Here is a 27,726-nt window from a genome sequence, read left to right as displayed (position 1 = left end):
AAGCTAATCAGATCTAATTTGTACATGAATTACTTTGTTTTTAGTTACAGTGCCACGCTAGGTTGCTCAACCAAGGGGTGATGATGTGGCTGATAACTGATGTGCATGGACATTGGCTTGGTATAACATGGGACATCTGTCCAAAACTAGTAGTCAAAGCTTTCACTAATGAGTTACATTCAAATTTGAATAAATGTCTTATCAAATCACTGAAAACAATCAACTGACAAACCATCTATAAAAGAACTGGCTATGAGGATAGTACTGGATGAATGAATCTACCATACCAGAAATCAGTAGCAATTATAGAAATGGATTAATTATTGTTCTGAATACTGTAAATATTTCTTTACCACCAAAAATGTGTTGATTTTCTTAAAGGGCTGATAAGTGGGCCAGGATTTGTCAAAATCCCTCTGTCCCCTCTGTTTTTACTGTTTATACAATTTCCTACAATTATTTATTATTGTTATGTTTTACTTGAAACTCTGGCACAACAATTTCCTTCGGGATACATAAAGTTGTTCTTATTCTTGTTCTTATTCTTATAACATGCAAAAAAATATGTAACAACAGAGTGAAAAAAAATCCTTGTTTATTTTAAAGGGGTTAATAATCACTTTGGCGTTTTAAGCATGTTAAGCATATATTTAATATTTCATCTATATTTTATTTTATTTCCATAGAGAAACATTCAAACTACTCACATAATCACATGCCAATACTATTGATACATTCATAACACTCAGTTTATAAGATCTTTAACAAAACCATTTAAATCCTTGATATGAAACGAGTATGATACGAATTACATTCAAAACAGTCACAAAAACTATTTAACTCCATCAAAGAAAAAAGATTCAGATTTCAAACACATTGCATAGAGTATAAAATTATCATCTCCAAATCTTGAGCAATAATGCGAGAGGATCATGTATCATGTCAGAGACGCAAAATTAATCATAGGTACCATTAGCATTCCCTGGTGCTACAAGAGAGGGCTAGTTTCTGTGTGTTGTCTGAGCCTTACACAAGACTCATTGTAGTTGCTGGCCTTTACTAAGAATCAATATGGAAAAGACTGGGCCACTGCGAGGGGTCTAGGAAGATAGTGCAGACCCCACTATATATCCAAAGTCTTGGCAAGACGCATTCTACTTCCCAGGTGTCGGACACCCTGTTATAAACCTCCACCTCCACCCCGTAATCCCCATCCATGCCTTTCCAGTGGCCTCCTGTGACATAGAGTTTCCCATTCATTGTCACTAGGCCACCATTCTCATGCAGCATGTGGAGCTGTTGGACCTGAAAGACAGGATTGAGTCATAACACAATGTGACGGACGATAACTGATTTTCGCTTCTTCATAAAGCCAGATTAATCAATTATTATTTTGGGAATCAGTCACAGCTAAGCGAACCTTTTGCCACATGTTGGCCACGGGATCATAGGCGTATACTTTCTTGGTGTTGTCTGCAACTAGATAGACAATTCCTTCCAAACATACTGAGCGAGGCGAGGACAGATACCTTGGGATGAACGGAGAACATATAATGGTCCAGGTGTCTGTAACAATAAAAATCAAATACAGATGTGGTATGGCTAAATAAGATAAATCAAGATAATTCTCTCCACACAGAGTTTCATATACAATGTACTTAAATCAAAGCTAGTTAATCTGTAAAACAAAAAAAAAAAGAAAAAGGAAAAGATTAAAAGAAGGGCAAAGAAGAAAGACCTGGTAATATTATGATGATTACCGGTACAAACAATGTATTATGTGACTTTGTTGAGTAAAGCAATGAACTTCACACATAAAATAATAATTACTTAAGTGAGTGACTCATTCTTTTTCACAATGTGGAAATCAGCTTTTTGCGCCTGTGCCACATTTAGAAAAAAAAATTAAATTTTGTTTGCTTGTCACCTTGTAAAGAGATTTGAAAAAAGAAGGGATACTTACTTTTGTGAGATCTTAATTTGGCATCATTTCAATTAAAATACAACTGTCTGATGACAAAGATTGTCAAATAAATTTTTGGCATATAGTGTGGTTATATGAATTTTAAGCAATATGGATCACTCATTCAAAATTTAAGGATGTAAGACCATAGAAATTCATTTTGATTCAATAATTCGAACCCTGGATACAGCAGTCATTATTTTGGACCAAAAATAAACTGCCTCGGAGAGAGCGTCGCCTTGTGGTTTAGTTATATGTCACATATCATATTTGTAAGCTCACGCATTTAAATATGGTGATTGCTAAACAGGGAAATTGTACCCCTTGATTACGAAATGTAAAAACAGCTTCTGACACTCCATGTTCTGAAAATTGGAGTGGTAGAAGTTAAAAGAAAAACCCTTTTACAACTGGACAGAGACTTTAAGAAAAAGCTGGAAAAACGGCTTAACAACTGAAAACTGTTTTTTTTGTCAAATGTGTTTTGAAAAAAAAAAAAAAATCAACCAAAAACAACATCACATATTGAGAAAGAAAAAACTTTTTGATCCCAGATTTGTTGAAAGTGTGAGATTAGAGATGAATAATAGATGATAAATTATAAATATAATCAGTATTTCAGTAAACAGCGGGATTAAGACTTTAGTGTAAACAGCCTCATATTGCTTAAAACAACATTTCTTTTCCAAAAATTCAAGGGAAAGAGCCGTCAACTTCCTAACACCAAAAGGACTGAATGAACAGCGAAAATAAGAAATCTATTTTAAATCCAGTGAAATATCTTGCTAATAAAGCCTCTGTGAGTCAAATATCTGAAAGCGATTTTAACGGTAATGTCCCCAGCGTCCTTACCTGTGACAGGATTGTAACATTGCATGGTCAAAGCATTATACTTCGATGCACATGATCCAATCACGTAGAGCTTCCCCTGGCATGCTGTTGCAGTGAAGTTAGTCACAAATTTCAAAGCTGGGCAGGTCAGGGCCCATGCATTGTGGTAAGGGTCATAATGTTCAACCTCCACGTGGTCTGAAGTTGTACCTAAATTGAATAGATATGAATAAGTGACAATATCACACAATACATATATTTTCTTTAACCCTCATATTATGTTAAGGGTCAATTTCACCCATTGGGTCAATGGGTGAAATGGGTCAAATTGACCCTTAACATAAAATGAGGGTTAAATGCCCCACCCATTAACTCTAATATTGATATTTGTGATGAAAAGAATAAAAAAAAAAAAAACAAGTCTTAAAAGCAAGCAACATAGAGCAGGGGAAAGCTACATGGGGCAAATGAACGATACAACTTTGTCATTTTCCAATCGCACTACAGGTGATACTACTGAGTGGACTGCACTCATTTTCTTACCACCAATGACGTAAATTTCCCCATTGAGCGCTGCAGACATGTGGTTCGTCCGAGGTCGGAGCATAGGCGCTACCGTAACCCACTTGCCCTCCTTTGAGATGTACTTCCAGGTCTCTGTGGTTGACCAGGTGTTGGTATTTGCGCCCCGTGATCCTCCTGCCAGACAAAGCAGAAGCAGCTTGTTGAATGGACTCAAAATATTTTTCTCATTTGACAAAAATATCATGAACAGTTCCAAGCAAATGGTGAACAAAGTATTAAGAAACAAGGATTACAGAACACTTCTGTACATTGAAATTGTAAATTCAGGAGGTCATGTTATCTGAAGGAATGAAAGAAAGCTTTTAAGCACTGGGTTTTAGATGTTATGAGCATTTTTTCACAAAGTCAAATACTTTTGTGCTTTGTTCATTCTCTTGTTATACTATGAACACATTTCATGCTGTGTATCTTAAAATCCTCTCTTAATTAGCAGCTATCTAATTGCATTTTTTAACCAGGATTTTTTGAATAGGGCTGTATAAGGCTTTTCCATATCATCTTGCTCACCTGTAATGTATACATTGTTGTTCAGAGAGACCATGGAGTAACCCCATTTGTTTGGGTTGGGGAAATTAGGAAGTTGATGCCAGTGTTCTGCAAAGGGAAGAAAAGAGCTTTCTGGAGTTGAAGTGTTCTCACCATGTGGAGATGACAAATTTAAATCAGTTAAAACAGATGTAAATGACAGTGAAAATATGTTATTTATTCCTGGCTCACTTCAAATAAAATGTGACTTTTGGTGGTATGGAATTCTCATGTACAGTATATATTTATCTTGCAACATCCGACTTGAATTCCTGCAGTGCTGTCAAGACATTAAGGAATCCATAGGAAATCTGCCAATCGTCTGCGGCACGAGATGGTAAATAGATAATCGTAAATGCATGGATTTCTAATGAAATGGGTGCGTCTTTTTCTTACTTGTCTTTGTATTGTAAAAGCAACAGTTCCCGAGAAGTAATCCTTGCGTTTCCGGATCTCTGTCCTCATCTTCACCTGACTCTCCGTCCTCTGAGTCGTCTTGTGATTGACCTCCCATTACAAAAAGCACCTCTTGCAGGTTTGGTTTTGGACTCTGGGAGTTAACATAGTCCATATGATGTGGTGCTAAATCCATTTTCTGAAATAACAAAAAGTCTGATATTGGGAATTTGCTTTTATGATTATCTTAAAAAGTTACCTTGGTAAGAGAGAAACTGACTAACCTCTTTATGGATTCTCTCCACAGTATTCTTGCAGCTGGAAGATGCATGAATCAAACTATCCTTAAGCAAGGTGTCAGCAATGTAGTCCAGACTGAGGAAGGACAGATGGCACAAGTCCAGAAGTTCAGGGAGGTAGCAGAGCCGGGATTCTTGGTGGTGTCTGACCCATTTCAGGACAGCTTCCACACGGGTACACTCAGACTGAACCTGCAGTCCTTCATAACACAGTAAGGAAATGAGTCTTTCTTTTCCAAGCAGGAGAAACTCCTCTCCTTGTTGTACAGCCTCTAAGTTCTCCACAAGAAATGCCCATGCTTTGGCCATCACCTCAGGACAGCCATGGATCTCCCCAAACTCCAGAATTCCCAGACAGTTAGTCGCATCAATCTGATGCTGGAGGTATCGACTGCATACGGTTCTCACCGTCTGGAACTGCAGCTGGCTGGAGGTGCAGATCAACCCCTCCACGTTGCTTTGATTGATGGTCAATTTGCCTGTGTAGGCAAAATCCAACAAGCAACTAAGAATATCAGGGTTTACGTTGTGAAGCTCCACACGCGCTGCCGTGCTCTCCAGGAAGTCCCCTGAGAACATTCGTTGAAAGTAGACGCTGCAGATGGCCAGCACACCTCGGTGGCATGGGAAGTCCCTGCCCCCTGCGATCAGCGTTACATCCACCAGTTTTGGGTGAGAGCAAAAGGAACGCAAGCCTTCTAGAATGCTCTGCGGATGTGAGGGCAGGCAGAAGTTCAGGTCATCCAGATTGCGCACCATGATCAACTACGTACTGATAACTCTGTCAGATCTTCTTTTCGGGGGCACAGCCAACATGTGATACAACTGGAAGTATATAACATAAAGATATAAGGATGTATAATTGCTATTGCAAGCATGCTTTAGTTGTTCTACACAATGCATAAAGTACTTTGTACTGGAGAGTTGAACACATTGCATTTACAAAAAATGGATAACCAAGATTGAAATTGCAGCGTAAAGAGATAAACCAGTTTCCAACCTATTCCTGAAAAAAGATATTACCTAATTAGTGCGAAAAACTGTACAAAGTTTTCCATCGAAAAGTGCCTCATATTCTGTTACGTTACTTTGATTATGCAAGGATGGCAGTTTACGATTTGCAAATGTTCAGTGAGAATCTCTTCTCAAGCCAAAGACATGTTTAGTTGCCTGATATTACATTCAGTGAAAACAAACAAAAGAATCAATAACAATCTTACCACAGCAAAAGAGACTGAAAACAATTGTTCACCCTTCCAGTAAAGAAGTTGTTTGTATCTGGCAAGTTGGTTAGAACAACACGGAGACGGCCACATGGACGAAACATTCAGCCAAGTCACTGGGGTGAGCGGTTATTTTTAGGGACTGACAGTGACAACACTGAAGTCAAATTTCACACATAATATACTGCACCCACAGCCTCGGTTACATGTGTTTTTGCAATTGACCAACTGGCCTTGAAGTTAGCATACGAGCCAAAAACATGAGGTAGCAACTTCTTTCTTTTAAGCACTGATAAATAAGAAATTATTAATTGCGATATTGGTAAACCTGTTGTCTTTTTTTCCTCACACAAAAGAAACTGGACCATATTTGGAATATCCTCCAATTCTTTTATATTCATTCTTTTTGATTCATATAATAAATAAATTCATATGATTCTTTATGACAAATGAAAACCTTCCCAGAGTCCACATATTTCTTCTAAATTGAAATTCAAACTGATCCAACTCCAGAATGTAGAAGTAGGATAGCATCTTATGTCTGGTTGTCATATTTTACAGTCAAGCTGTGGAGGTGATGCACAATTGAGTGCATCACAATTGAGAATAGAGGGTTTTAATCCTGTGAATTCAGAAGCCGACACAGTATGATTGTTTAACATGACCATACAACCATAACTTGAGGTAATGGTGATTTTATGTATTATGAATTTAACAAATCTTTGTGGATCTATATACTTTGCAGCTGCATGCCTTCAATAACCAATTGACATGCATGCATTTTCCGTAGCAACATCTCCATTCAACAAACAATTTCTGCCACAGAACATAAAAAAAGTATTTAATTAAAAAACACAATACTATTTAAGTCTGTTCAGGATCACAGGGATTACATTTTTTTCAAAGCAAGCCCACCTGCATCTAAGTCCTGAGGAGAGTGGGGTGGATGTTTAGTGAATGTGTAATGTTCTGTACTATTGAGTCAGCAATGCATTGCGTTGGCCTTTTTGTTTAAATCAGTTAGGTTTGATGGGGGGAGATGAATTAGTTTATTTTTTGCTCTGGAGTCTGGGTCTGGGTCAGTTATTGTACAGGTATTGAACTTCTGAAATGCCTGTTTTCCGGTGTTTATCTTGGGGAAAATGTCAGTTTACCCTTGAATTTAAATTCTGCCTCAAAGATCTCATTCTTTTATTTTTCTATTTGCCCGTTTGAGGCTTTCCCAGTCTTTGGGCCTGAAGACTCGGGCTGATGTCTTGATGTTATCGTTTGGGGTAATATAAAACAGCTTAACACAAGCATTGGAAACTCCTGAGGGAGATAGTGATAAAATGACATGGTCAGCATTTCCAGGTTCGGTGAATAAACTGTAAACCAGGGGTGGCCAACCAGGCAGAGGCTAAGAGCCACAGTTATTACTGTGTTACTACAAAGAGCCATATCATACAACTGGACACACATGAATTGCAGAATTCCCTTCCCCTCACTCTCTCTTACTTCTGCTCTGTTTTATTTACTGTAAATGGTACGCATCAACATGATAATGACAAAAACTGACTCCCTAGGAACTAAGACCAGAGGCCAGTCATTTTCAACAATGAACACTTTGTGCGCTGTCTCATAAACAAACTCTCAATTCAATGTTCAGTTCATGTCTACAAACAAAAATATTGTAGCGTTTTAGTCCGAGAAACACCCGAATGACGGTAAAACATCTGTTTAATGAGCAATAGCTGTTGTTGGCCACAGCCGCGCCACATGAGCCTGCAGTACAACTAACTGTTCCCGCTCGATTCCAAGTTAAAGAAAAAAACAGAATTCATTGCGCCCCAAACCACACCCACATAATTCCCAGCAACCCCTAAATCACACAGAAAACAAGCGTCAACATAAATCCCAACATTGGTGACTCGTTACAGTATAATAATTTACAATAGCATTTTGTCCTCTTACCATGCATGTTGGTTAGCGGGACTTGTAGCATTCCTTGTCCTCAGTAGGTTCTCTGAACAAAGATTGATAATCTCTAACTCATCAGCCTCGTCTGTGACCGGCAAACAGCCCGTCTGCATTAAACAGGCCGACAAGTAACATAATCTGTGGCCTTTTTGGTTGAAGATAATGGAACCGGGTCACAAAGCTTTCGTGCAGGTTTTTAACCATTGCTGCCGATCTGATTGTTTTTTTAATTCAGGATGGTGCTAGGGACTTGCTTGCTGGATTTTAGCAGAGTGGTAAAATGTATTAAATCTCTCTTCTAAACGGCTTTGCAAACAATAACACCCTTTGCACCAGGTCAAGCAGTATTTTTGACTTACCCTGCACAGTCAGGTTCACTCTGTCCAAGTGGTAAAGCATGTCGATGAAAAGCTAGATCCATAATCCGCTTGAGGTCTGAGAGCTCGGGATAGTGCTTGTTTTTCTCTTCCATAATCAGTTCCATGGTATCCAAACGCTCATAGTGACAAAGTACCTTTCCTTTTACAGAGTGACCAACTTGTGTTTAAGAAGTTCAGACTCCTTTGGAAATTCCTGGTCGATGTTTGCTTGAAGTGAACTGAAGTGCCGCTGAAGATTCGAAGCCTTAAAATGCACTAATGATGCCTGACATATAAGGCAGAATGGTTTGCCATTACCGGCACAAAAATGACCCTGCTGTGATTCTAATGATTTCGAAAAAAAACTAAATTGGGAAAAAAAGGCTAAAATGACCCTGAATGAATGAGTGAATGTTGTCTGTCTTTGTATGTATCACGCGTCTTGCCTGATAACAGCCGGGAGAGGCTCCATAGTTTGCCACCCCGAGTGTATTAGCCAATCTTAACAGTAAGCTTGATATCATTACTACATGTAATTGTGAGTAATTTGGCAAAAAATAATAAAAATATGTTCTCCCTGCACACAAAGTAGTGTTTTATGACAATAATTCAAGGTAGAATAAGGGGTAAGTTTTTTTTTTCCCTTTACTTTTTGAAGCTGCATATGAAGAAGATGTCGTCTTTTAAATAATCAAAAATATTTAATGAAAGTTTTAGATCACAAATAAGCCATTTCCCCCTCATGTATGGACAAAAAAGATTTTCAAAATTGTCTTCATCATCCAAAGTGAAAACAGTCCATGACCAATCTTTGGTTTTGTACCTTTAAGTTAACATATACTCTGCACAAAGCTCGACTAACACAAGCTAAAATGGACACAAGAAATTACAGTAAAAGTTGACAATAAAAAAAAAAAATCCACTAGCTAGTGTCTCAAATCTAGGAGAGGGGTTATATGTAATTCCTTGACTGGTTCATTTCAAATATGGTAGGGTGCATTAGACTTATTACCGGTACACAATATTCCAAAATATAATCTGCATGTTCAACTTTTCAAAACAACACACAACGGATTAATGGAAATAAGGATATTTTATGTAAATTTGAACAAGTCAAAAATTTTACCGTCTTGTCCTGATGTCTTTGCAAAGCAACCACCAAAGCCTTGTGTTATGGGTGGCTATTTGTGCAATTTCTTTCTTTTTCAAATGAAATTAAAATGATGTATTAGGGTTTAAATAGCTAGCCATGCATAATAATGTGCCACTGAGAATGGAAAATCTAGATTAAGATGTTTATTTGTCATGGCTACACTTCCATGCACAGCTGTGCTCATCAGTCTCACCACTCTCCATGTTTCCAAGCATCAACTGAGCGGAGTAGAAACTTAGGTGAATGCCAAGGCATGGTAGATTTCCATCTATACATAATTATCTACCTCTTATTCTGCAATTTGGCTCACAGGGATGCTGGAGCCTGTCCCAAGTGTTACTGGGCGAGAGGCCGGGTACACCCTGGATCAGTCACCGGTCATTTGCAAGGCCACATATCGAGACAAACACCCATTCCCTCTCATTCACAAACCTGGGTAATTTTCCAATTTATTTTCTTTCTGTGTCACCATGCTGCTCTTAATCTGTTTTTTTGCAACTACATAATCTAAAATATTAATCTAAGCTGGGGTAGGAGAAAAGACACGTTTCTAATATTATGAATTAGACGAGTAAAGCAAAAGTGAGAAGCCTTTTATTTTGATAGTACATATGTTTTTCTAACAATAAAAGAGAGAACTAACGGATGAGCTCACATAATATGATTGATAATGGAGTACATACCCTCAATAAGAGTGCAACTCATAATTAATAGTTTTTTTGATTATTTAAAATATTTCATCACTTTACACGAACTGCCAATTTAGGCATTAAAACAGAAGATACAGTTTTTAGCACAAAGCCCATTTTCCAGCAGTTGCACTGTATTTCTCAGATCCTCCACAACTACATCAACATCTGCTTTGGTGGTCCTTCTGCCCATGCTCAACCTCAAGGCATTAGCAGCAATATCTGAGGGGATGCCACTGTTCAAGAGGATATGTGAAGGCCTAATAAAAAAAAAAAAACACAATCCAAAACATTGTACTGTGGGTTAGTTGTGTAATTAAACAAAAAGGGGATAACTGGTGACAGAGGGATTATTTTTACCTGTTTCCATTATCAGAATGGCATGCGGCCCCAACACTGGCTTGCAACCTCTTGCAGTGGGACAATACCCGCCAGCCTAAAAAATGGGAAGTGAGAGGTTCAACCATTTAGAGCCTTTATAATTTACACCCTTAATAAATGTCCTGAAATGCCTCTGACAAAAATGGGTGCGAAAGTCACTGTTCGGGAGAAGCAGGGAACATAGGACCAGGCCAGAAAAGACCAGAGAAGTCTAACCTTGAAGCGCTGGGCCCAAGATGGAGACATTACATGTGTTGGGGAGGTGATCAATGCCAGGGAAATGACTGTTGAAATGGATCTTGTCCTTAAAGACCGTCTGAAAAAGAAAACTCACTAGTTATGTAGGAAAAAAAATGCAGGGTGATCAAGAAAGCCAAAATGCCAATCACAAATATTTTATAATTTACAATAGTAACAACTATTTATTAACTTATTGCAAGATTTTTCTGTAATTTTCTTTCAAAATGTGTTTTCATGTTTTATTTGAGAGAGATGGTATTATGAATCAGCCAGTTAACAAAGCTCACTGTAACAGAAAGTGGTACGAGAACTACAATTTAGTCCTTAAAATCAAGAAGACCAAGCAGATGATTGTGGACAGGTCTGGCCAATCCATTATTACTTCACTCTCCATCGGGAGTGAGGTGATGGGGACGGCAACAATATTCAGGTTCCTGGGTCTGATGGTGACAGAAGACCTGAAGTGGAACGCCAACATCACCTCAGCTGTGGGAAAGGCCCAACAATTCTTATTTCTACCTGAGGAAACTCAAGAGCGCTAATATCCCTCAGATGCTTATGGTAAATTTCTACCATGGCGCAATCAGAAGTACATCGGCCCACAGTTTGTTAGCGTGGTTTTGTAGCTGCACTAAAGCCAAGCGGTAGGAAGAATCATTGAGACCAGTCTACCAGTGATCAGCAACCACCACAACTCCCGCTATCTGAAGCAGGTCCACAACATCCTGTGGGACCAGCACCATCTTGCACATAATCTCTTCAACTTGCTCCTCTCTGGGAGGAGGTATAGGTTAATCCATGCCAGAACTGCCAGATTAGCCCACAGGCTCAACTCATAGGCAGTGAGGCTACTAAATGAACAGGCGTCCCAACTCTCAGTACATTTATGGTATATTCACGCATGCATTGTTGCACTTTAGAGGGGTATCAGGTCACTGACGGATGCTCAAAATGTTGTTATCGTACTGTGTGTTTTTGACAATGACAAATTAAAGTAATGACTGATTAAGCCACTGATGGGGCAATGGGATGTTGGCAGAAGACTGGTGCTTTGGAACTCAGATGGTGGCAGTGGCAAAAAAATGGCTGATTGAGCAGGGAAAGCACTCTTTTCCAGGAGGCAAACAAACATACTGCAAATGTAAAAGTTTCAGTTTAATTTCTAAACTAAAGACTTTCCCTTCATTTGTACCTGTGCATGATGTGAAGAGCTAAGTTTGTGGGTACTTAATTTTATACAAAATTGGTGAGTATTCTTCATCTGAATATTCGCCATTAATAAATCATCTTTCATGACAAACATTGCATGAAGTTGCACTTTCGACCAAAGACTATTAGACAGAATCACACTTACCTTGAGTTGTTCTTCCAAATAACGTTTTGTGTTCTGCATGTGCATCTCATACTCTGACAGGTGAGAAGTTACCAGTTCTGAAGCCTATGTGATACATGACAAATAACTGTAAAAGCAGCATTTGAAAATTAATAGATTATCAATTATAGCCTTGAATTGATTCAAATGAAACTAGATAAAACTACAATACTGTTTAAATGAAATGGGAAAATTACAGATTGTCCTGAGGGTTTGTTTTAATTGCTGAATTCCAATCCCTCTCAGATATGAGATATAAAGGATATAAGAAATCATCTAAGCTTGACAGGCTGCTGTACCAACAATAACAAAACTAATAATTACAATACAATGTTGATCAACAAAATAATTAAAATTAAAACAACTAATGATAGGCAAAATGGAAAAAAGAAACTCAGGCTGTATCATGGCAGCGTTGCTTTAACTTGGATAGTAAAGAGATGGGTTAATTGCAGAGAATTAATTGCCCCACAGGGATTAATAAAGGACAAAATTATTTTCATAATAAGCATATTTCATTACAGTGTTCTTAATTGTCTTATACATGCCTTAAAGTTTTTAATTTCTGCAATTGTTCTTCAGCAAAAATCCCTGCCAAGTTAACTGCACTTCTATCATTAAAAATCATACATCATTAAAAAAAACAGATCAAGCTGAGAAAACTTTGCAGGATTTGAAAAAATTATCAAATTCAAAAGTATTCTTCTATCATATTAAAAGAAGATGAGGAAACATACCTTGCCTAGGCCAGCAATTACTGGTGTGTTTTCAGTACTGCAAAAATCAAAAAAAGTGGAATCATATCTTAAAAATTTTAAATACAAGCTCGAATTAATTCAACTGTTTCATGTATACAAGGCACCCGCTATGAGAGACTGTAAATTAAAGAATTACCCTGGTCTGAATTTTCTCTCCTGTCCACCCCCATACATCATAGGATACAAAGGTGTTACCACTCCAGGAGACTTCACATACAATGCACCAATCCTTGGGCCATAAAACTAAAAATTACAAAACAGTTTAAAATCTAGGATGCCACAATTTAATATTCCATCCAACAGGCTCCAGACCTTGTGTCCAACTATGGTGAGGTAATCAACTCCCAGTTCATGGACGTCGACTTGAATTTTGCCCAGGGCCTGAGCAGCATCAGTGTGGAGCAGAATCCGACGGTGCTGATGTTGCTTGTTTAGAAGACTTATCCTCCGGCAGATCTCTTGGACTGGCTGATAGGATGAAGAAGCAAAGAACGATAGTAAATACAAAAAAGATTGCAAAAAAAATTGCAAATCCAGCAATTACAATTTCACCATACTATTTACAAGATATCTGCAGGTATCAGCTAATCTAATTTAATGCCCTTTTTAATGCCACTGTGGACAAATTTAATGCCCATGTCAGACTGTAGATACATTTTACTTATAGTAAGGTGACTCATTTACATCTGGAATAATTTTCACACAGTAGAAGATCCTAACTTTATGTACATATGACCTTCTGAGTAACAATGGAACTTGAGAATCATATTGATATAACTTCGTGTGTAATTATTAGTGCATTTTTCTTAGTTTGTTTGCATTTTTCTCCAACTTCCTCTCAAAGTTTAACAGTTCAAGGCATTTGTCCTGTAACCTGTTGATAATTTGAGCCATGAGTGTACAGTCTATTATTTTCAGCTTTCTCAGCAAGTTCATCAATTCCCTTCTGAAGGCTGGTGCACAACTCTGTCAACACAATCTTTGCCTTTCTCAGCACTCCCAGCTCACCCTGCTTTTTTTTAGTTTTAGTTTTTTTAGCTCTCGCTTCCACCTCTCTTCATTGAGGTACGTCCTTTGTCCTGACTGAGGCGATAGAAGCCAGTAGTTCTTTTGTGAGGGACACACTAAGAATACCTCCACAAGTTTTGACCTTGTCCCAGATTAGTCTCCGAGCCTCAACACTGTGTTTAATTATGTTGCGGGTCTCCCCTGCCCTGTGGAACGCTACTGTGGAAATCAGTTCTTTTCTAATGTGTGGGGCAAGTCCAAATGTAAAAGATTTAGCTTTATTAGAGCTACAAAACTGCCTAAAATGGTTCAACGACACCATCGTTTGACACATACAAGTGGTGTTGAACTTCAGTGTTCAGACATCAAAGCACCTCTGCGGTCAAAGTTAGAACAGACCCAAAAAACGCATGAAATACTGCTCGCAGGTCACTTGTCTTCCTGCCTGTCCCTGCACTGATGGACGCGGTCACTGCAGTGGCTGTGGTGGTTAGAGCAGCTGCTGTTGTGTTGGCAACAAGCAGTTGATTTGCACCGAAGGACGTTAACCAGCCTCAGAACATTCAACCGCTTAAGTTGAAAATCACACTTTCCCATTATCCTGACACAACACCATTCTCTGCTCTTTCGCCATGCTCAATACTCGGTGTTGTAACTCCGTCAGAACACTGGCCATAAAACAATAGCCGATTAAAGGGTTCCGCCTGTTGATCATCACCAATCATCACACTATTCTGTTCAAAATTATTAAATGTTTATCTGGTCTCATCAGAATAAATTGCAAATACTAATGTTTTTTTCCCCATCAAGTGTATTTAAATTTTTAATGCCTCTGGACATTAAATTTAATGCTGTTTTTGGGGCTATTCGCTGCTAACACACAATTTTTTGTGCAATGGCATTAACCATAACTCAGTGACAACTAACACTAAGTAACAGATAATAAATTGCCTAATTATCAGTATAAAATCCTGAAAAAAATAATAAAGAAGCCACATAGAAATGTGTAACTTGTTATTTGATCATGTGTAAGAATTAAGACAAGATTTAAGAAGAAATGACTTAAACCAACAAGATATTGCCTTAAAATATGAATGAATATTGATGACAATTGCATCCACAGTATGTACGTACATAGAAACCTGAAAGACTTTTCGACCTTTTATTTCTTACCATGAGGACTCCTGTCTCGTTGTTGGCCAACATAATGGAGATGAGACAAGTGTTGGACTGCACTGCAGCAATGATGTCGTTCACATCTACACAGGCTGTCGCCTTTGACACTGGCACAAATGTCACATCTGGAGGACAAACAGCTGGTGTAATTAGTGGTATAGAGCCCAATCGATACTGATTTTGGAGTGCTTATATCAATATTTGGCAGTACAAAACTCAAATGTGATATATAATCAGCTCCAGAAATTTCAACGCAATTATATCAATTTACAGTCAGATAGGTGTCAATCTAGCATCAGAAAGAAGCTTTGGTATTGTTGTGTTATCATCTGGACGGATAAGTCTACTACCTGCTTTGCCACTCCTTTTGAGGTTCTCAGCTGCCAGCTGAACTGAGTCATGCTCCACATTAGAGGTGATAATGTGAGGGAGGCCACAATTTAGATTCTGGTGCTCCGCGCCTTGCTCTTCGGTCCTGCAATGCCTCCTGAAGTACTCGACAGCTGTGCACAGCACCAGATTATTGGCCTACAAGAATAGTGATGTGCTTTGAACTACTGGTTTGGCGATTAGGCCAGAACAACTTGCAAAAACGTGTCTGCTGAGAAATGGTGAGCATTACCTCTGTTCCACCAGAGGTGAAAATTATGTCATCTGCTTTACCTCCAACCATCTTTGCCACATTTTCTCTGGACTGCTCAATTAAAGCCTTTGCTTTAGCACCTGAAAATGTACATGAACTTTACTAAAGCATAACTTGCTCTAGATTTCAGGTTACAATTACAAAACATCTGTAATAACATTCTGATGGAATGTTCAGGATTTTTTTCACCTGCTGCATATGTGCTACTTGGGTTTCCCCAGGCATCCCGTAAGGCGTCAGTGATGACTTGAATCACCTCTGGTTCCAGAGGTGTAGTAGCATTGTAGTCCATGTAGATTCTGTATAAATTAAGTACATTCCAGAGCCCTGAGCACGCTGTTTTTAAGTCATGTGTCGCACGGTTATAACATGTTGACAAAACATCCAGAGGGTGAAAATCATCTGCATAACCTCACATTTCCATCATTCACTGTGGATTTTTGCATATACCAGCAGATTAAAATAATGTTTGAAATGTCCTACCTGTCAAGGGACATTTCTGGATGATGAAACGTACGTCCAGTTGATGTGAGGCAGTTGAAACAGAGTGATGTCACGATCTAAAAAAAAACCAACTTAGATAAAAAGGCAATGTTAAAAATGATCTATTTTGGAAAGAAGACTAGAACTGGTGAATCTGAATCTATGCCTGATTCACTTCAATTTAAAAGACAAAGGCATCAGTTAATATCACAAACAGCTGCATTACTGCACTTCTGGTTGGATGCTAAACTGCAGTCCTTTGCGCTTTACTTGTAACGAAAAAAGTTGAAAAGTTTAATCTAATGTAATGTAATGTAATCTAATCTAAATGGACCGTTTGCGCTGCAGGAACTTCTAGAAAAGAGATAACACAGGTGTGAATACTTTCAATTGTAAATGTAAAAAAGGTATCAATTCCATTCACTATTTATCTATCAGCATAGAACACATTCGTGTTTAATATCTGAGACTTAATCTTAGCTCAATTAAACTAAAAGCAGCCATAATTATACTTTTTAATTTCACGTACCATAGGTACCTTTCACGTGCCTTAAACTCGAACTATCCACGCGAAAACTTTTAACGTATTAGCGTAGATTATCAACACAAGGAAAAAGGAAATTATATCCTCTATATTAACTCTCATTAACTCAAGCTAACGTGTCCGTAGCTAATTCTTCCCGACAAAAAATGTTTAAGTAAATAACTTGGTATTAGAAAAGGGGATTTCATTCATCTTAAAAACAGAAAATATACAATTTAAGACTGAAATGGTATATTATCTGACCTGATATTGGGGCGAAATGAACTTTGAAACGATTTCACAAAGCCGATTTAAATATTACGGCAGCACGGTTGCGCACAGAATAGCACTTCCGCCTTACATCATACGGTTTTGCTTTCGACTCAAACCGGGGCCTTCCTGTGGGTAATTTTAATATTATTCTCCTACAAAATCAAACAACATGCGCTATGCTAATTCTATATTAAATTCCCGAGACATGTGAAATGTTCTAAGTCTAAATGTATAGCCCTAACATAGTCTTCTAGCTCGGACATCCGGTGCAATACTGCGATCCTCCAGGGTAAGAAATGCACGTAATATAGATAATATTTAGACATAAAATTAGCTCGAATTGAGGCAATGATGCTAAGGTTTACTTGACATATTAGTGTGAAATATTACGTCTCACCTTGTGTGACAAACTTGCGGCAGGAACGAATAAATAGGCTATTTCCGTTTGCTGAGTCACACTTACACCAGTAACGTAAGTATCATTTGGATAAATCAAATCTATCAAACGTCACCTAGCCACCCAGTTACTTCCACCGCTTTCCACAGCCACTGCTTCCGTCCGTACTTATCAAAATAAAAGCAGTGAAACTACATACTTTGCAGAAGTACCTCAACAGAAAAGACCTAACTTGTTCACACAGCCCTTGGTGTGAGATTTACAATTGCAAAAACTCAAAAGAGCATCTTATTCCTAATCAATTGGCACCATGTATAGTGACTACTGGTAATTTTTAATAGCCCATCAATACCCCTCTCTCTCTCTCACAAGTACACGTTTCATTTCGTTTATTTTTTTCTGTAAAACTGAAAACCATGTTCTTACATTTGTTATACACAAATTTTCTCCATAAAAAGCTCTTTTTACTCATTTTAAGTATTTTATATTGCTTACACAAACAGGAACACAAACACAAACAGGTATGATTTTCAGCCTATTCTCCCGTCAGATGCAGCACAATATTGTCTGGCTCACCTTGTGACTTTTTTCTCCAATTTATTGTCCAATCTGTAAAAATAAATCTGTCACACATTAACGTAAACGAAATTTCACAGGCGTTAGAAAGTCATAGTATGAGTATGTAAGAAAGCTTTCTACACACATTATATTAGTGACATGCTGATACACAGAAACAAGTGTGCGCCATTTAGCCCATGTAAGAATTCTGCCCTAGAAATGCACAAATACAGCAATAAAAAATATTGGAAAATAAAATAAATTTGTGACAAAGATCGGTGGATGAATATTAATTTGTATTTTAAGTTACAATATTTTTATTTTTTTTTCATTTATTTTTCACACACACACACACACACACACACTTTGTAGCTGTTTATATGGGCAATATTATCTTGATAGGAAGGCACGACGGAAGCAGTGGTTGTGAGAAGTGGCAAGCACTTCTGCCTCACAGTTGTCCAAAACATTCAAAAATTTGGAAATTGCCTAGATGTGCAATGGTTGTCTGTCTGTATATGTTGTATATGTGATTGACAATAGATGGATGAATATATTTATATCTAAACAGAATGATCAAGAAACAAAGAGAGAGATAATGAAGTGATGTGTTGAAAATCCCCCTGATTCCATAAATTTCTAGAATCCATATGAGCTGTAGTAAGGCCTGTTTTCACATATTACCTTTTTTAGGATGCCACAGTCTCGGAAACAGCAGCTGTTTTGATGTAATGAAGGCAGTCCATTTCAAAGTATCTGCTGAGATAATTGCGTGGAATTATGTAGTTTTCAGAAATCCATAAGAGCAAATCTACAGTAGGAAGTCAGCCAGGGGGTCTCAGGTACTGCTCGGGATGTCAGGGGCTTGTCAGAGAGATACACCCTTGGAATTAAATTAAAATCTTAAGAGAAAAGATTTAGTCATTTTGGTTGCAGGAGTTTACCAATTTACAGAATGAGAAAAAAAAAACACATTTTTTTTCCACACGGTTTAAACACTGCAGTTTAAACAATGATGCAGCTAATTTTCAGGGGGAGGTAGCCTCATAACATCGGACCAATAAAATAAGCAATAAAATTACCGTGAAATTCGGAGGTTGCCCAATTCCGACACTGAAGAAGACGACTTCAATGGTCATAGTGCGCAGGAGGAAGACCAAGATAGCGATCAGCTGGAGCCTGCAAAGGGATGAACAAAATGACAAGGATAGAGCAGAGCCTCTAAGGCTGTCGTCCAGTCCCCTGAAAAAAATCCCCAGAAAAAGCAATGTGTGGTTGCCATTTTTCACCAGTGACCTAAGGTGAGAGGACCCATGTGCTCCCACTGCAAAAAAGTGGTACCAGATTACACCACCAACCTCTTCAAGTATTTCTAGATGAGTAAGTTTCCTTTAAAGGGTAAAAATTAATGGTGTTGATGAAAAACCCCTGTAAAGAAATGGTATCAATTCAAAGGAAAAATATGTTATCGCCTGTCCTCTCTCTTACCATGCAGATGTTATTTCTGGTTTTGCGAGGGGCAATTCAACATAAGATTAAGATGATATTAACATTACCACCTATTGGAGGGGGTAAACAATAATTTATTGAAATGTGAAGTTCAAAACAAGCAACGCAAACGTAAATTTCACAAAAAGGCATTGGACTAATGAGACATTTATTGACATTTATTAATGTCAATGTACAAGCAAACATATTTGCCTCCTAGTGAGGGAGACGTCTTATGATCAAGATTCTTGTTACTCCTTTGTAAGAGGAGTATCTTACAAAGTAAGATAGAACAATGAAAATGGTACCACATGAAAGTTTATAAATGTATCTTCACTTTGAGACTAAATATTACATAGTCTAGTTTATGTGTCTTTTATTGCTGAATACATTTGTCTTGCTCAGAACTATGTATCATACAGTTACATCCGGTAGCTTGTGTCCTTATCATTGCATAACATTTCCAAAAGCAGTTGCAGAATATTTTCCCTTAGAAGCCAAGGCATACCGTTTATATTTTGCATGACAATCAACAGTTGCATGTCAAAACCTTCTTCTGTCTCACACCTCAATTTCCATTTTCTTTTTTTGTAAATGAAGAGGTATAAAGCCTGGCTTATTAATTTTAATCTGTATCATATAAAACAGGGATCCTTCTGCAGAGTAAAAAAAAACATATAAGAGAAACATTTCTGAAGGATTGTCTCATTTCACATGTCACCAGAAGATAGTAAATTTCCACACAAGTTGCCACTGTAAAGGCCTCATTGAATATTAAACAATAAAGCAAAAGTTCAATTTGTTCATCATTATTTCCATGTTTATTGAATCAATGACACTGTCTTTTGTGTAGACAAACATTTGACGTCAAACACTCTGAGGCCTATTCAAGATTTTATACATGGGTGTAACCTCATAATACAGTATTCACAGCAGCTATGTTTACATACAGTGCAAAAACATTCAGAAGGGGAAAGAGATGTGGGTTGAAAAAAAAAGGATGTTGAAGCACAGAACTGTAAGTGATCACAATTTAAATAGTAGGATTCAGAAATCCCATGAGTTTTTGAAGAATTTCACCAGAGGTCATAGGTGTCTATATAGTGAGGCAAGGAAGTGAAAGTATGATATTAAGGTACGATTTCTACATATAAAATGCCAGGACACCGAAAACTACTACACACATTCGTGGACAGACAAGACAGCTCAACCTTCATATGGTTACCTGGTAACTCCCTACATACCAGTAGGGGGAACAGGAGACAGGAGAACGCAAGCACTCCAACAAAATACAAATGTGAAACAATTTATTTTCTGACAATTTTGCAACTCTATCCACATCATTAGGGTTGGCTCAGATATGAAATGACACACAAGAAAGTTCAGTAAAATGAACACAAGGAAGAAATACTCAATATAAATAGTATAATGGCAAATAGAAGTGATTTTTTTATGATCTGTTGGATACCAGGTAATGCACATTTTAACAAGGCATTCTTGAGTCATCAAGCTATAAATAGAGAAATTACTACAGCAGTGGCTTTATCAGTATCTATGAACTACTTCTACTTTTGAATCATTGTAATGTTTGAATATTTGCAATATTACTTGTGTAAACTGTCCAAGTAACTAATGTAAATAAATAAACACTATCATTGACTGTGTGCTTTAGGTTCGCTCACCTGAGATACACAATCAGTCCAGCATGAACAGCATTCAGTTTCGTTGCAGGCATAGTTGTGGACAATGGTTTTACATAAAAATATTGAAATGCCGAAGGAACATCTTAAAAGTTTAATGAACTACCGCTTTATAAATATAAATGAATTTGTAAATAAATGCACACAGAAACAAAGATGTATAAAATCTAAATATACAGTATCACACATGCTAGACAAATAATATCAAAGGGAATTAGAAGAATTTGTGACAAATTAATGCCATGACATCTGATTTTATTTAAATCATGTAAATGCAGTTACCTACTGTCAAAATTTTTTTTTTTGGATAATATGCCAGTCATTTGACAGGCTTGTGTGCTGTATAAGTATAAGGCTTGATATGTCACTAAAACAATTACAGTACATTACCATACTTTTGTTACGTGAGAAGAGAATCTGTTGCTTTGTCCACCATCAACTCTCTAATCTGCCAACAATGACGGAGAGACAGCTTTGAAAAAGGCAAATCAGACTGAGACACATTGTAGAAACAAGCCTGACACAAAAGGAGTGGTAAGTGTGCTAATGACACTTGTGAAGTAAGAACATACAGAATAAAGATGATCGTTTATTGGTGAATGTGGTGGTGGTGTCGGGGGAGGAATGTACATCAGTGTGTCGCTTCACATCCTCATTCGTCCAGCTCGTATTCTTGACAGCTTTGACCTGAGTGGTAGAAGAATCTTTGTCAAAGACGATACGCTGTTGTGTTTTCCCGCAGTCAAGGGAGTTATGTTACCTGATAGTTCCAGCAAGGAGAGGATTAAATGCGTACAGCCAGTCATGCAATTCTTTGTCATTAGTGGCTTGAAGTAATATTCCACGATGTTCTGTACACACAGCAAAAGTATTTGGGGTCTGTTGAAAAAGAAAAAAAGGCTTCTTTTAATGAACCTGAAAATACTTCAAAATCTTTGACTTGATGTGTCTATGGACTCTAAGCTCTTCTATCCATAAAGGTTCTGAATTTAATGTTTGTTTTTGTTATTTTGACCTAATTTCATGTTGATTTTTAGTTTTCCCAGTTTTCTTTCTATTTTTTTTTGGAAGCCCTCTTTTTATTTGTTGTGAATCAATATTAATCCATCCATTATCTAAACCCCATATTCTAGATGTACAACTATTCATGCCCTTATTTACAAATTTGACCAATTTAGGGTCAGTAACTTACTGGATTTAAACCAGGGAAAGGAAGGGCCAATCGATGCCCCACAGCAATACCGACATGTGAATAGAGACAATTTATTTAATATTTACAGAATAAAAGTAATTCTTCACTTATTTCCTGGGATTTGAGGGGTATTTTCAGGTCATTATTTGTCAGTTCTTATAATTTCTATTTACATTTTTGGAGAAATTCGAGAAATTCACTATCAAGATCTAATTTTCCCATCAAAGTCAATTCCAGTATAAATAACTGGATTTTTTTGTTCTCTCTAATGTTTTCGATAATTGCAAAAAATTGGCCAGCTGTTTAAGTACTTCAGGTTTTCCATGAAGCCTTTGTTAAACAAATTTGAAAAAAGTACAGTTAGGGCTTTGGTATACGTCCTACCTTTAGCATGGCCTGTTGGTCTTCACTGTACTCAACCTGGGCAGAGGAGAGGTTGATGATAGCTCGCTCCACAACATCTCTGTCTGTGTTGTAGATGTATACATATGGTCGTCGCACAACCACATATCGCTTTATCCATCCATTGGTGTGTGGCTCCAAGAAGAGCAGGTACCCCTTCTTTGACACAATTGGGCTATAATAACAGGAGTGAAATGGTCAGAACACCATGTTCTTTCTGAGGAGGATGAAGTTGTTCGATGTCTATAGCGGGTTCCTCAAGACCTTCTACCAGTCTATGGTAGCCAGTGCACATTTCTTCGCTATAGTGTGCTGGCTGGCAACACCGTGCCAAGACTGGTGAGGTCAACAGGCTTGACAAGATGGTGAGAAAAGCCTGCTCGGTGGTGGGACTTAACTTGGACGGTCTTGAAACGGTGGCTGAGGGGAAGGTGAAGGGCAAACTTGGAGCTATCAAACAATCCTGCTCATCCCCTGCATGACAAGCTGTGGTTGATTGGTAGCCAAGGGATCATCCCACCCGGGAGCACAACCGAATGCTAAGACGGTGCTTTGCGGCCACAGCTATCAGCCAGTGCAACAGCAGTCTGGACAGCAGACGACTCAGACCAGCTGGAATTGCATCTATACCACTGGTCACTACCTCACATTCCTTTACTCCAGTCATCGCCTAATAGTTGATCTATTTTTATCCTTTATTTTTATCCTTCTACTGTTTTTCTTTTTATATTTATCGTCTTGTCCTCTGTCCTGCGGTGCTACAACACCCGAATTTCCCCTATGGGGATTAATAATTTTAAACTGCTCTGCATGTACAATTTCTCTGTATTTGAAAATTACTTTGAGGTAAACCTACCTGACTCGAATCTCCTGGATGTCTGGGACAAATCTGAGGTTGTGAGGTTTGCCTTCAGAGGATCCACCGGCAGACTTCTTGGCATTTGAATCGGATTGTGTGTCAGAACTGGGAGCGACAGTACGAGAGCTCGCCATACGGGATCTGAAATAGAGAGAAGGGTACTGTAAGCCCTGACATGCTCTTTAAATCGTATACTCAAATAACCCGTTGTTGCACTTTTATTAATTTTAATTACATCTGCTATATTCAACATTGACTAAGGTATGTTGTATCTTAGCATTTACCTAAGTTCAGTGTCGCTATGGCAATCTTCCGTCAGAGAAGGACATGTTGAGGAGGGTATGATTTTATTGAAAGCAGATATCAAACTCCAGTCATTTAGTGTTGTAACAGACATCTCTGAGATCTGGAACACACAAAGCATGTCAAGAGAAACCAACTGTCTACATAAAAGTTTTTAATTTGGGGTTTTCAAAGGGCTACCTTGCTTTCACTGGCGCTGACACACACATGACTGTATTCTCTGTTGAAGGAGTGTGTGAGCAACTGCAAACACTGTGTGTGAAAAGGGTAGAGTTTAACTTAACGAGTATAATAGTACCATCTTACCAAAAGTGCTTTGGTTATAAAATAACTTTCCATGCATGTACTTGAATGATAATCTTTATTTCTGAACCTGCAACAGATTTCCCCATGATTTCATATAATTAATTGTGCAGTAACTAAATAAAAAAGTACATTTGAATTGGATACAGAAAGTTTTCCAAACTGAAGCCGACATTGTTATGATTAGACTGCTTTTAAATATCACGATATGAGAGTTGTTGCACCAAGAAACACGATGGAAGGGATTTAAAAAAGATTTGAGATATAGAATTACTTAGAAAAAAGAAGTAGTTGTTTCGAAGGCGCCTCAAAAAAAACTTAGAGAAAGGGACAGTTTAGAAAAGTGTCCTAACTGTACTATACACACAGTATACATATGTGCCAGTAATTTGGTTGTGTCCTGCCAAATAAATTTTACAAGCAGCACCCCCCCTCCCCTCCCCCCAACAGTGCAGTTACAAGAGTGGAGTCATTAAACTAAATGGCTGCTTTGACCTGGCAATTGTGCATATGGACAAAATAAGTGAAAAATAAAAAAGCGAGTAGCATGCACACTATGCAGAAACCTAAAACAGATTTGTCTGTAAGGATCGTTACCTAATGTTATCAAATGCTACTGTCTGTCTCAAGGAAGAAAAAAAATTGATCCACTTAAAAAAAGTTGTTTCATGGACATTTTTGCTAAATGCTTATGCATCTCAATAAGTGTTTTCTTGGGAGAAAAAAACAACAAACAGAACAAAACCAGAATAATATAACGTTTTAGGCACCCACTTGGCACGGCAAAAAACAACTTCCTTTCTGGTAACTGAATATAGTTTGAGAGTCTGTATTCAGTGATAACCTTTGCAGCGAGCTCTCTCTGCCGCTCTGTAGTGATGTCAGAGGTGCTGTTGACATCCTGCTCATCTTCAAGATGCACGGGTGATTCATGAATTTTCTCTGTAATACAGGATGGCGGGGATTCCAGCCCTAAGAGCAAGGTGGACTCCAGCTTCTCCCTTAGCAGTAGGTAATGCTTGGTCTTTTCCACCTGAAGGAAAAAGTTATAATAACTGATTAAAGTGTTCTAAATTCTTGTATAAAAAAAAAAATTAAATACATATGCCTATACATCTTAAAAAGGAATCAGTCATATACAAACCACTTCACTATCAACAGTACCCAGGAGAATCCATGTCTTATATCTACAGAGTTGCGAAAACTCACAAGAAGGGCGCCCTCTCTCCTGAAACCCATTGTCGGCAATATGAACTCCGTTACTTACAACATTGCCCAACATATTGCAAGGATTCTTGCGCCTTTAGATGCCAATAGCAGAGATCATATCAAGAATTTAGGATTTTGCCAGCAAGGTTGATAGTGTACCTAAACGTAGAAGAGGCTGAGGCATCAGGGGGCCACTACCATGTTTACAGTAATGGGGTAGGTAAACCAGTCATTTTCACCTAGATGGAAAAACTTATCAATTGCAACAAGGGCAAAAACATTGAGTAGGATGGATCCGATATCTGTTTTTGAGGATGTTTCATTTTTTGCCATTTTCAGCTCAAAAATGTAAATTAACTGTCATAGGTATAATTCCTCACATCCTGAAGGAGACAGAGTTTCTCCAGCTCCCACTGATGGTCCAAAATAAGGCTGTCACTTCGGGGCCTCCACCCAGCCAGGTTCTCTTCCCCACGGACATAGGCCAAGGAGGTATCCAACACCCGCCTACGTCTCCGCTGCATTCCTGAGATGACCGAAATGAAGGATTTGATTGCTCCATTGGCAAGCTCAGTGGAGAAGACTAAAACGGTCTGGAAGCTTACCTGGGCTTCCTGCATCAGCCAGGTGACATAGGCTAACTTCATAAACACCAGTGACACGATTTCTTGTAAAAGAAAGAAAGAGCAACACTTGTTATTAGCTGAGAGGATATAGGAGCTACATTTTGTTGTTCTAAATCATGTTAAAACTCACCCATCAGCTGCTCTCAGGCTTCCTGTGCCAAAAAGATTGCGGATTGACCGTGAGGTGGAGAGCTTTGTGTCACGAGAGTAAAACACCATGCAGATATCTTTGGTTATGACAGCAGGTTGGGCACAATTTTCCATCTGCAGGTGATAAAAGAGGATGGGTTTGTGGCAATGCCAGAGTTCCCAGTCTTTTGAAAATAATAATAACAATAAAATATATATATATAAATACATACATATATATATGTGCAAATAATACTCCATGATACTACTTGGAAATATGTAAGGCTTTTGTTCTAATTTGATCAATTACGAATTTAAATAAATTACAATTTCAAAGTAATTTCTTCCACTTGAAAATATTTTAAGATTATCTTAAATATCTTTTGAATGTTTTGAGATTTTTTTCTACAAGAACCATTCAAAAATAAGCAGAGAAAGGTCCATATAGTGAAAAAATAATGTACCTCCATGTAGGCCGAGAGGGTCATGTAGATCTTCTCTCCATATGGAGTGACTCGGTTTAGCAGGAAGGAATTGTGCATAGAGCTGTCCCAAGCCGTCTCAAAACGATAAAAGGTCCTGGGTTTTTCGATCAAATGAAAATTAGTTAGTGGTCAAGGTTGAATTCCTTTAATCTGAATGGCTAGGAAGGAGTTAGATCTAGACTGATTATAAAATCTATCGAACAGCATCGATGTAAACATACACCACACCGGAAAATATTTCCACAAATCAGGAATATTTTCCATAGAGATGGATGAACACTAACATTTGTTTTGACAGACTAAGAACATAACAATATGAAATGTAGATACGATATACATTGATTGCATTTCCAAATGTGTTACTCTAAAAAATGCTGACTGAAATCATGTTGCATGCATCAAACTCAGTGATTTCATGCTAAGCCTAGAAAAAGTATCAAACAACAACAGCAGGACAAGAGCTGACATGACCGTTAGAAAATGGAAGGAGGGGATATGGCCAGGTCAAATGAATAACAGAGCAACAGCCAAGTGGAAAGAAAATGATGTGAGCAAAAGGAAATAAGCATCTTTTTTTCACACTCATTAAGTGGTTGGTGTAAGCACAGATTCGATCCAAAAACCTGCCCAGAAATAGACAGTTGAAGAGTACTTTTATAAAACCATTCATTCTGCTCTAGTATTGAAGACTGTAAGAAACAGTTGCGTCTCGAAGTTACTCGAAATGCTAATGCCCATGATTTCCATGATTGTCCATGATTATTAGAGAGGGGAAAATAGTCACACAATTAAGATATTAAATATTTTGTTCTATTGGCTAATTTAGCCTTAAAAAGAGATTTTTGGAGAGGAAACTAAAGATTGTAAGCCACAAACAAAACATTGCATCCATTATTAATGCTGGACCCACTGGCTTCAGACTGAAATCTTAAGAAACTGAACACAGAAAATATGCAAAACACATTGCAGTGTGGTTAAGGTGTGCAGAGGACTTGATGCTGCTATGAAAATGCAGAGATGCCCCAATTTTTTAAGCCATTCGCAGACGCAATGACACATGCACAAAGTTCTCTCATTTGCTTATGGGAATGCAATTACATTTTGAATCCACAAATTCATGCGCACTATTTATTAACTGTTAAACCTGGAATCAAGCCATGTTTCTTGTGAAACATGTCAGCTGTTTTGTTTCGCAGAGTTTGACTGTTGCGCAAAATTTAAAAATGTTCAGAGAAA

At 37.9% G+C, this 27,726-nt stretch overlaps 3 protein-coding genes across 9 annotated transcripts in view; all 3 read right to left on the bottom strand.

Annotated features, from left to right (window-relative positions):
* Positions 1–578: 578 nt before the first annotated feature.
* On the bottom strand, positions 579–5,978 carry klhl30 (kelch-like family member 30). Of its 2 annotated transcripts, none has more exons than XM_086162255.1 (8): positions 5,820–5,978; positions 4,585–5,424; positions 4,301–4,499; positions 3,887–3,973; positions 3,338–3,493; positions 2,816–3,004; positions 1,421–1,566; positions 579–1,305 (listed from the first exon to the last, which is right to left on the bottom strand). In XM_086162255.1, exons 2-8 carry the CDS (start codon positions 5,356–5,358, stop codon positions 1,060–1,062), a joined length of 1,797 nt encoding a protein of 598 aa, XP_086018381.1. In that variant the 5' UTR covers positions 5,359–5,424; positions 5,820–5,978; the 3' UTR covers positions 579–1,059. The 2 variants fall into 2 exon arrangements, with proteins under 2 accessions (XP_086018381.1, XP_086018382.1); XM_086162256.1 differs by having other exon boundaries at positions 1,118–1,305; positions 1,530–1,566.
* A 3,892-nt stretch (positions 5,979–9,870) lies between these two features.
* scly (selenocysteine lyase) lies at positions 9,871–17,376 on the bottom strand. Of its 2 annotated transcripts, none has more exons than XM_086162196.1 (13): positions 17,237–17,376; positions 16,044–16,120; positions 15,750–15,859; positions 15,540–15,640; positions 15,268–15,445; positions 14,915–15,042; positions 13,046–13,201; positions 12,870–12,976; positions 12,713–12,749; positions 11,958–12,041; positions 10,580–10,679; positions 10,343–10,418; positions 9,871–10,242 (listed from the first exon to the last, which is right to left on the bottom strand). In XM_086162196.1, the coding sequence occupies exons 2-13, from the start codon at positions 16,055–16,057 to the stop codon at positions 10,056–10,058; spliced, it is 1,278 nt and encodes a 425-aa protein (XP_086018322.1). In that variant the 5' UTR covers positions 16,058–16,120; positions 17,237–17,376; the 3' UTR covers positions 9,871–10,055. The 2 variants fall into 2 exon arrangements, with proteins under 2 accessions (XP_086018322.1, XP_086018323.1); XM_086162197.1 differs by having other exon boundaries at positions 16,044–16,135; positions 17,237–17,314.
* A 2,704-nt stretch (positions 17,377–20,080) lies between these two features.
* Positions 20,081–27,726, bottom strand: part of kif1aa (kinesin family member 1Aa) — a 52,990-nt gene continuing 45,344 nt past the window's right edge. For all 5 annotated transcript variants that reach the window (XM_086161655.1, XM_086161658.1, XM_086161659.1 and 2 more), the window contains 11 exons: positions 26,470–26,584; positions 26,007–26,140; positions 25,856–25,917; positions 25,631–25,776; positions 24,886–25,074; positions 23,919–23,990; positions 23,720–23,841; positions 23,433–23,576; positions 22,559–22,751; positions 21,743–21,861; positions 20,081–21,669 (listed from right to left, as the gene is read on the bottom strand). In XM_086161655.1, coding sequence (XP_086017781.1) covers positions 21,627–21,669; positions 21,743–21,861; positions 22,559–22,751; positions 23,433–23,576; positions 23,720–23,841; positions 23,919–23,990; positions 24,886–25,074; positions 25,631–25,776; positions 25,856–25,917; positions 26,007–26,140; positions 26,470–26,584 — 1,339 coding nt within the window. In that variant the 3' untranslated portion in view covers positions 20,081–21,626. The remainder of the gene's footprint in view (positions 21,670–21,742; positions 21,862–22,558; positions 22,752–23,432; positions 23,577–23,719; positions 23,842–23,918; positions 23,991–24,885; positions 25,075–25,630; positions 25,777–25,855; positions 25,918–26,006; positions 26,141–26,469; positions 26,585–27,726) is intronic.

The sequence above is a fragment of the Fistularia commersonii genome, chromosome 16, assembly GCF_037954325.1.
Source record: "Fistularia commersonii isolate RoL2024-O1a breed Wild chromosome 16, RoL_Fcom_v1.0, whole genome shotgun sequence".
In the NCBI taxonomy this organism is placed as follows: Eukaryota; Metazoa; Chordata; class Actinopteri; order Syngnathiformes; family Fistulariidae; genus Fistularia; species Fistularia commersonii.
Note: the sequence above shows the minus strand (reverse complement) of the source record. Positions and strands in the feature narration are given on the sequence as shown.